The 9,137-nt window shown below is 59.1% G+C and overlaps 1 protein-coding gene across 1 annotated transcript; it reads right to left on the bottom strand.

Annotated features, from left to right (window-relative positions):
• Positions 1–4,876: 4,876 nt before the first annotated feature.
• TMEM271 (transmembrane protein 271) lies at positions 4,877–7,412 on the bottom strand. Its single transcript, XM_054485264.1, has one exon. The coding sequence runs from the start codon at positions 7,141–7,143 to the stop codon at positions 5,998–6,000; it is 1,146 nt and encodes a 381-aa protein (XP_054341239.1). The 5' UTR covers positions 7,144–7,412; the 3' UTR covers positions 4,877–5,997.
• Between the last annotated feature and the right edge of the window lie 1,725 nt (positions 7,413–9,137).

A 9,137-nucleotide genomic window follows, 5' to 3' on the forward strand; every position in this document is an offset into this window, starting at 1 on the left:
ATTTTCTTCTTCCATTTTGTTGCTGTTTTTCTATCACATGCTGGAAGGCAGCAAGTTAAGCAAAGGCACAGGGCCACTGAGAAACAGAACCCGCTGCCATCAGGCTGCTGCCTCTGCCTCATTTGAAAAGGCAGGTACATAGGTACACAAACAATGCATACTTATTTACATGCCAGAATTCACTTTTCTTAAGGTCTCTACCATTAGAAATTTTCTCTTGTATTTTAGTGAAGAAAATAATGCTTCGGAGTAATGATGGCTTTGAGGGGCACTGAAGGACACCATGCTGCTCAGCAGAAGAGCTGGGCCTGAGGGTGACGCATGGGGGTTCCAGCCCGGTCAGCACCAGAGTGAAGTGTAGCAGTGCCTGAACACCATGGACCTGCCTTGGGGCCTAGGAATTCCTCCTGGCACATCCGCATCTCCGCCCCTCCGCCCACTGCTCACCCGAACTCCAGCGCTCTCCCTGAACGGCTCCACCGTGCTGTGCTGGCCCACAGGTGATGGCTGCCCCACTAGCCTGCTCCCACACAGACATGACACAGCATTCAGGGAACCTGGATGCAGCTCAGCACTGACAGGGCGCCCTGCCAGGGACATACTTCCTGAGTGCTTATGCTAAGATGCTGTGGCAAGGGCGGCCAGGACAGCATGACCCAGTCCACAGCCAGGCCACAATGCCCTGCACAGGTTCCTCCTGCACCCTGGATGCTCCACGCAGGGCTGCTGGCCTGGCCCTCAGACACTACCCAGGAGGCCATGTGTGTGCATGTACAAATGTGCACCCATGTGTGTATGTGTAGGGGTACTGTGTGCATGTGCACGTGTGTGAGTACGGGTTCATATACACACGTATGCATACATGCACACACGTGAGCATGCACCCATGTGTGGATGTAGGTGTACTGTGTGTGTGCAAGCATGTGAGCACGGGTTCATATATACACGTATGTGTACATGCACACATGTGCGTGTGTGCAGGAGTACTCTGTGTGCATGTGTGTGAGCACGTGTTCATATATACACATATGCAAACACGCACACACACACGAGCATGCACCCCTGTGTGTATGTGCAGGTGTACTCTGTGTACATGTGTACACATGTGAGCACGTGTTCATATATACACATATGCATACACACATTCAAGGCTTCCTCCTGCAGTGCCTCAGGACACCAAGCAGGAGTAAAAACTTCAATCACCTGCAGTTTTATCTTCCACAACAAGAAACCATCTGACTGATTTTTAGAACTAAATTATTGTTTAATTGCGTTTTCAGTCAAAAATCTCAGTTATGTGGTTCAAATTAATGTTGCCAACGCCAGAGCACATGCTCTGACCAAGGAAAGGTGTGGAACTTCAGATACCTAAGACCCTGGCTTGCTTGGTGACCATGCTGCCCAGTTCTGCACAGCATCATGTGTTACCTCTGGTAAGTTATCCCTTAAAGTCAATGCCTAGCCAGCCACATGAGCTGTGAGCTCCTACTGCTGAGCGGAATCACAGCTTTGCGTTTAAAACAGTAACTTACAAACTCAGCATTTTGCCACGTAAAAATGCTAAAATGTGTTTAATTTTTTATCTCATCGTCATAATAAACTCTTGGCAGGGAAGCAGAATAAGACTCATTTTTAGAAAGGTCCAAGAACTGGCTGGGTGTGGTGGCTCACTCCTGTAATCCCAGCACTTTGGGAGGCCAAGGCGGGCAGATCACCTGAGGTCGGGAGTTCGAGACCAGCCTGACAAACATGGAGAAACCCTGTCTCTAGTAAAAATACAAAATTAGCCGGGTGTGGTGGCACCTGCCTGTAATCTCAGCTATTCGGAAGGCTGAGGTAGGAGAATCGCTTGAACCCAGGAGGCAGAGGTTGCGGTGAGCCAAGATTGCGCCATTGCCCTCCAGCCTGGGCAACAAGAGTGAAACTCCGTCTGAACAACAACAACCAAAAAAAAAAAAAGAGAGAGAGAGAGAAAGAAGGAAAGAAAGAAATAAAGGGAGAGAAAGGTCCAAGAACTGGCATTATTTTGCAAGTAGCACAACAAAGAACCTATTCTCAACCACTAACTTCAGGTTTTGAAAAGGTAAAATGAGCATGAATAAAATTGCTGCCGTGAGTTGGATAACCTCATTATTCAGCGCTAGAGCAGTAACTAGCAAGTCAGTGGTAACTAGGAAGGAAGACTGATGTCTTCGTGATGCTCCACTCATTTCCCTGAGAATTGATCTTTGGGGCAATTTGAGTTTAGAAGTATGTGGGATTCTATTTCCTCTGGCAAACTAAAACAAAAAACAAAAAACAACCTTGGTATTCTACATCAGTACATGAACACCTATGACAGTGGAGGTAAGAATAGTCCTGGAGTTAGGGACACTCAATCTTAAAACAACTCATCTAACTTTCTGGTCACACGGAAGAGGCCAGTTTGCCCCAGCTGGGTCTTTGTGCACCCCTGGATTATCCTGCCACCCCAGCCAGGGAGGTGTACACAGAGACAGGAGGGTGTGCACGCAGGGACAGGAAGGGAGTGCACGCAGGGACAGGACAGGTGTGCATGCAGGCGATAGGACGAGTGTGCCTGCAGGAATAAGAGGGTGTGCACGCAGGGACAGGAGGGTGTGCACACAGGGACAGGCAGGGGGTGCACACAGGGACAGGAAGGGGGTGCACACAGGGACAGGAAGGGGGTGCACGCAGGGACACGAGGGGTGTGCACATGGGGACAGGACAGGTGTGCAAACGGGCAACAGGATGGGTGTTCACGCAGGTACAGGAGGGTGTGCCCACAGGGACAGGAGGATGTGCGGGCAGGGACGGGAGAGTGTGCATGCAGGGACAGGAGGGTGTGCGCGCAGGGACAGGACGGGTGTGCAAACAGGCGACAGGATGGGTGTGCCCGCAGGTACAGGAGGGTGTGCCTGCAGGGACAAGAGGATGTGTGCACAGGGACACGAGGGTCTGCACGCAGGGAAGGAGGGTGTGTATGCAGGGACATACAGGTGTGCACGCACGCAGGGACAGGAGGGTGTGCATGCAAGGACAGGACGGTGTGCACGAGGGATAGGATGGTGTGTATGCGGGGACAGGAAGGTGTGCACGCAGGGACAGGAGGGTGTGCATGTACTCAGGGACAGGAGGGTGTGCACGCACTCAGGGACAGGAGGGTGTGCATGCAGGGGCAGGACGGTGTGCACGCAGGGGCAGGATGGTGTGCACGCAGGGACAGAAGGTTGTGCACGCAGGGACAGGAGGCTGTGCACACAGGGACAGGAAGGTGTGCACGCAGGGACAGGTTGGTGTGCCCATAGGGATAGGAGGGTGTGCACGTGGGGACAGGAGGGTTGCACGCAGGGACAGGATGGTGTGCCGGCGGGGACAGGAGAGTGTGCACATGGGTACAGGAAGATGTGCACGCATGGACAGGAGGGTGTGCATGTAGGGACAGGAATGTGTGCATGTAGGGACAGGAGGGCATGCACGCAGGTACGGGACGGACGTGCGCACAGGGATGGAACAGTGTGCATGCAGGGATAGGAGGGTGTGCCCGCAGTGACAGGACGGTGTGAAGCCTACTCCTGGCCAGGGGCCTCTGCCCCTATCTTCTGCCTTCTGTTCTGTCCCAAGAAAAGCCTGACACTTTAAAGAGGTCGCCGATTTTGATCACAAGTTTGAAAGACTCATAAGGCATCTAACATTTTAAGCTGTACAAACAAAATTAAGACTAAACACTTCCGAAAACAAAAAGCACACAGGAAATTTGGCTTTTTGCATCTGCGCTGCCCATGCATTTGCTCCAGCCAGGGCAGTGCCACGCAGCCTTCTGCAGGGAGCCACCAAGTGCCTACCCCCGGACAGATCCACCTGGCTGCGCCTGTCGCGTAGTTTTGGGAGGCTGGCCTTGCAGCCACCTGAGAGGCCTCTGCTCGGAAAGCAGGAGGCACCTGATAATGCCACGCTGATTGGATGTAGGCAGACAGAGGGAAGTATTTTAAAGTCGCACTGCTCTGCCAGCGATCACATTTTTGCTTAGGTTGATGACTGCTGGGCTGGTTGTCCTGGGGCAGGAAAGGACTGGGCTGTAAATGGACAGTGGGACCAGTCAGGTCATGCCCTCTGTCCGGCTGGACCCCCTTTCTCACTCCACCATTCAGGGAGGCCTATTATGAGCCAGTATCTGAAGAAGCCTGTGGATGAAAACCTAGTAAATTGGCTGTGATTCTTTGTCCTCCAGCAGCATCCCCACATAGCAAGAAGAGGACACTGGCCCATGGCATCTTTGACCAGATCCCCGAGCTTCGCAGTAACTGAGCAGGCATCAGCAGGGGAAGGTTTGCCAGCTCTGGAGATCAGCCCCCTGAATGGTGACAGGTTTCACTTCTCATCATGGAAATGGGGCTGGAGGCTCCTCCCTCTTGTGGCCTCTGCAGCAGCAGGGAAGCCCGGCCAGGTGCCAGCAGGGATGGGGGACTTGGTCACCAGGGGTATAGGGAGCTCCAGCTTTGGGCAACTAGGGGCTGAGGAGAGGCCTCACTCCAGAGCCTGCACCTGAAAACTATGTTCCATCCTTAAATTTGGCTACTTTTTTCACAGCTATAAGTAGACTTCCATACACAATACGGATATTACACGTGGTTTCTGTAGCTTCTCTTTCCTAACTGCTCTGTGCTGGCACTCACCCCGCAGAGCACTGGCTGCCTCCCCGGTCCCGCGGCAGGAGGTACTCATCTTTCCCACCAGGCTGTGCCTCTGCTCCCAGCTGCTCAGGGTCAGCAGCTACCTGCCTGATGCCACAATTCCAGCACGTGGGAGTCGGATCACCTTTTCCCAAGACTTGGAGCCGGACTGGCTCCCAGCCAGCCCAGCAGACAGATGGAAACACACTCCACCAGCATATGGAACTCATTTCATATCATGTGTGAAAACACACACACACATAGCCTCATCATTTAAAAGTATGACCTTCACATCAATTAAGGCGATTACGGGGTATATTTTAAATGAAATGCTATCATACTAAAAATTACCAGATTAATGAAATAATCAACAGGAAAATTATCTATGCCAGAAAAACTATGACTGATTTTCCGAAATAGGATTAAATTGTTCATATGTATTAACCAAAAATAAGATCTGCTTTGCAGTCGAAACCACACAACCAGTTTCCAAAAAAAAAAAAAAGAAAAGAAAAGAAAAAAGAAATGTATGGGATGTGGCATCAGTGTCTCTACACACACAGAAAGTTAGCTTTAGAAAGAGGCTGGATTCAGTCAACTAGCTAGCAGAATACAACTGTTCAAACTCAACATTTGTCCAACCAGATGAAACCATTTCCCCCCAACACTGACTTGTGCGTAGACATCCTCTAATTCCAATTTGATGAATATTCTCCAATAACATATCAATTAATTTAATAAAGGAACTCACCAATTTTAAATTGCAATAAATTTACCAAACATTTTCACTATTTATGGAGAGCTTTACAGTAAGAAAGTATCAACAAAAGCAGGCACATCCGTGTACAAAGTGTTGCTGTTGGGTGTTTTCACTTCTTCTTTCTGAATTACCAGCTGCTCTGCGTCTCTGTCTGCTCTTCCTCCGTGGGAAGTCGCCGTCCTGGGGCGCTCGCTCTGTCCCCCTCGCCTCGGACCACCAGGCAGAGCAGCCCCAGGGTTTGGACTTGCCAAGAAAAGTGCAGTCGGGCTAGCCAAGCCCAAACATTTATTGTAAACTTGAAAATGGAATCCAGATATGAACGACACAAATAAGAAGAGAAACCTCCCAGATACAGAAATGGTCACATCAGGGGCCCCCTCCTGTGGTCACGGAGCCCGCAGAGGGGGCCAGGCCGGAGGCTGCAAAGCCACGTGGAAGAGGCGGCGCCCCTGAGGCCTGGCCCTGGACCCCGCCCCGCTGCCCGTCCTCCCTTGCCGCGGGGGTCCTCAGCGGGGCGGGGGGAACGCAAGCGCGGTCCGCGGGATGGGGGTCCGGCCCACGGGCTCAGCAGGCCCGACGGGTCTCCCAGGGCCGCGGCGTCTCGCAGGGCGGCCGGCAGCAGTAGGGGTAGGAGGCGTTGAGGTCGGGGTCCGAGGGCGCGTACCCCGGCAGCTCCACCGACGGGTGCCCCCCGCAGCGCACCTCCGCGCCCGCCTCGTCCAGCGCGTGGAGAACGCCTACGTTGATGTAGGAGACCGCGTGGTGCGCCGCGAAGCCCGCGCAGTCCCCGGGGGCGGCCAGGTCCGACTCCTCCGGGGACAGGATGGAGGCCTCGCTCGGCCGCTGCTGCAGCCGCCGCCCCCGCCGGCCCCGCCGGCCCCGGCGCGCCCGAGAGGCGGGCGGCTGCGCGCGGAGCCCGGAGCCGCCGCGGGGCCGCGCCAGGGCCCGGCCTCCCCTCCGCCTGCCGCGCCGACCGCGCCGGGCCTGCGACGACTTGTAGTTCTTGACGAGCAGGAGGCTGAGCAGGCCCAGCAGGCACTCAAGCGAGTTGAAGACGGTGGAGAGCACCAGGCCGCGCTGGTAGTCCTTCAGCTGGCGGCACTTGGCGGACGTGGCGCTGTCCAGGGTGCTGCGAGCGCGCGGGGCGCCGGAGGCCGAGCCCGGGGCCGAGCCGGGGGCCGAGCCGGGGGTTGAACCTGGGGCCGAGCCGGGGCTCGAACCTGGCGCCCGCGGGGGCAGGCAGTAGTGCGAGTACTTGCGCTCCACCAGGGACACGGTGTCGCCGTCGATCACGGCGCCCGCAAATGCGCTGAGGACCCCGAGCATGAAGACCAGGACGCCGAGCAGAAGCAGGTTCTGGCTGCTTACCGGCCCCGGGGCCCCGGCCGCGGCCCCCGGCTCGCCCGGCGCGGCCTCGGGAGCTCCTGCCGGCGCCGCGGGGACCCCCAAACCCGGGCCCGGTTCCGACCCCGCGAGGGGCGCGTCCCGGGGTCCGCAGCAGAGCAGGGCGGCGCCGAGCAGCGAGAGGCCGGCGGCCAGCAGCAGCCCGGAGTAGAAGGCGCCGGCGGCGGCCCCCAGGCGGAACGGCTCCCCGCGCAGCTCCGAGCCCAACGAGAAGCACTTGAGGCCGACGGCGGCGGCGCTGAGCGCGCAGGCGAGCAGGAGGCAGGAGGAGAGCGCGGCGCAGGCCCCGCGGACGCTCCACTTCATCCTCCGCGCCCGAGCCGGCCCGCACCCCGCGCGCCCGCCGCCGCCCGCCGCCGCCCCCGCCGCCTGCGCCTCCTCCCGGCGCCGCGCGGCCGGACCGCCGGCCTCCTCCTCATCCTCCCGCGTCCTCCCGGGCCCGCGCCGCCGCCGCCGCCGGAGCCCGCATCCTCCGCCTCCCGCCGCCGCCGCCGCGACCCCGCGCCGGGAACCGATGCGGCGCAGAGACCGCAGGGCGCGCGCCCCCTCCCCAACCCGCGGGGCCCCTCCCAGGACGCTCGTTCCCCCCCCAACCCCCCACCCCGCCCGCGGCCCCGCGCGCCGCGCCCTGGCGCCGCCCTTCCCCGCCCCCAGCAGACCCCGCCACCCCCGGGACGCCCCTCCGCCTCCTCCTCCCGGAGCGGGGGCCCCTGGCCGCGTCTCTCCGCCTTCCCTCCCTATCCGCGCCCCTATCCGGCGCGGGCCGCTGCGGAAACGCAGCTCTCCACCCCCAGCTGGCTCTCCCGGACCCCCTGGGCCCCACCCCCAGCGCTCCCCACCGCTCGGCGCCCCTGCGTCTGCGCTCCCCTCTCTCCCCTCTCTATCCACTGGGTCTGGGCCGCACTTCCCGCCCACCCGCCTGCCAGCGGCCGGGAAGCCTGTGGAAGTTATGGGGATGCAGGGAGAGGGGGAGAGGGGAGCTCGTGTGCTAGGGGTGAGTGGGTATGGGGGAGAGCCTGGGTAAGGAGAAGGGGAAAGGGGGAGCCTGGGAGAGGAGGGAGCAAAGGAGGAGAGCCCAGGTGCTGGGGTGGGGGGGAAACGAACCCAGGGAGGGAGGGGTAGGGTCCGGGTGCTGGGCGGGGTGGGAAAGAGCCTGGGGAGGGAGGGGGAGGGGCCGGGTGCTGGGGGGGGGTGGGAAAGAGCCCGGGGAGGGAGGGGGAGGGGCCGGGTGCTGGGGGGGGTGGGAAAGAGCCTGGGGAGGGAGGGGGAGGGGCCGGGTGCTGGGGGGGGATGGGAAAGAGCCTGGGGAGGGAGGGGGAGGGGCCGGGTGCTGGGGGGGTGGGAAGGAGCCCGGGGAGGGGGGGGAGGGGGCGGGTGCTGGGGGTAAGGGAGGAGTGAGCCCGGGTGCTGTGGGGGGAGGGGGTTGTTCAAGGGATGGGGACGATCAGGGTCTCTAGGAAGTGCTGACGTGTGCGCGTGTGCGGTGTGTTGCTTGTGGGTACATGTGTGGTGTGTGGTGTGTTTCGTGTGTGGTGTGTGCATGTGTGTGCGCGCGCGTGTGTGCGGGGTGTGCCGTGAGCCTGTGCACGCGGTTCCGGGGATGAGTAGGGGCGCTGACTTTTAGGACTAGCCATTTGAACCAAGCTGGAGGCGACGTCTTAGAACCTAGGGTGAGTCTCGTTTGGTTTTAGTCTGCAAAGCTCGTCTGGATCAGACAGGAATTTTCCCCAGACGCGGGTGCACGTGAATTAATTCAACAGAAGGCGGTTCACGGCCTGAGTGAGGGGGACTAGGGCGGCGAATTCCTCCGCCTGATTCCTACCCTGACGATTCGAGGTGGGTGAGAGAAAGGCGTGGGGCGGCTGGGTGCGTGGGGTGGGGGAAGGTCACCTCTCCTGCCTCTCTGGGCCCTCCAGCCTCTTCCTGAGAGGAGCTCGCCTCGGCCCCTTGGTTGGGGGGATGGGAGCGTCTCCGGAAGGCCCTCGGCCGAGCAGCTGGGCCTGCACCCCTGGTCCCTTGCAGTTCGTTTCTGCTGCGGTGGCAGGAGGCTGGGGAGCCGATGACTCACCCTGCCGGCTAATTGCAGCGTTAAATAACTTTGCGCCGGATTCGGTGGCTGCAGCAGGGAACGCGCTCCGGGCGCCTGGGGAGGTGCTGGGACGCCCTGAGAACGCACCTCCGTCCCTGTCACCAGCCTTAGCAAGTTCTGGCCTGTGGAGCCCTCACCCAGAGCGCACAGCTTCATGCCCTTGAAGGGCGCAGTGTGTCCCGTGGTGCCCGGTGGCCCCGGACAGAGACCC

Source organism: Pongo pygmaeus, chromosome 3 (genome assembly GCF_028885625.2).
Source record: "Pongo pygmaeus isolate AG05252 chromosome 3, NHGRI_mPonPyg2-v2.0_pri, whole genome shotgun sequence".
Classification (NCBI taxonomy): Eukaryota; Metazoa; Chordata; class Mammalia; order Primates; family Hominidae; genus Pongo; species Pongo pygmaeus.

Bases quoted from the DNA above. Each gene is read 5' to 3' on its own strand.
- TMEM271 (XM_054485264.1), bottom strand. From the start codon at position 7,143: ATGAAGTGGAGCGTCCGCGGGGCCTGCGCCGCGCTCTCCTCCTGCCTC.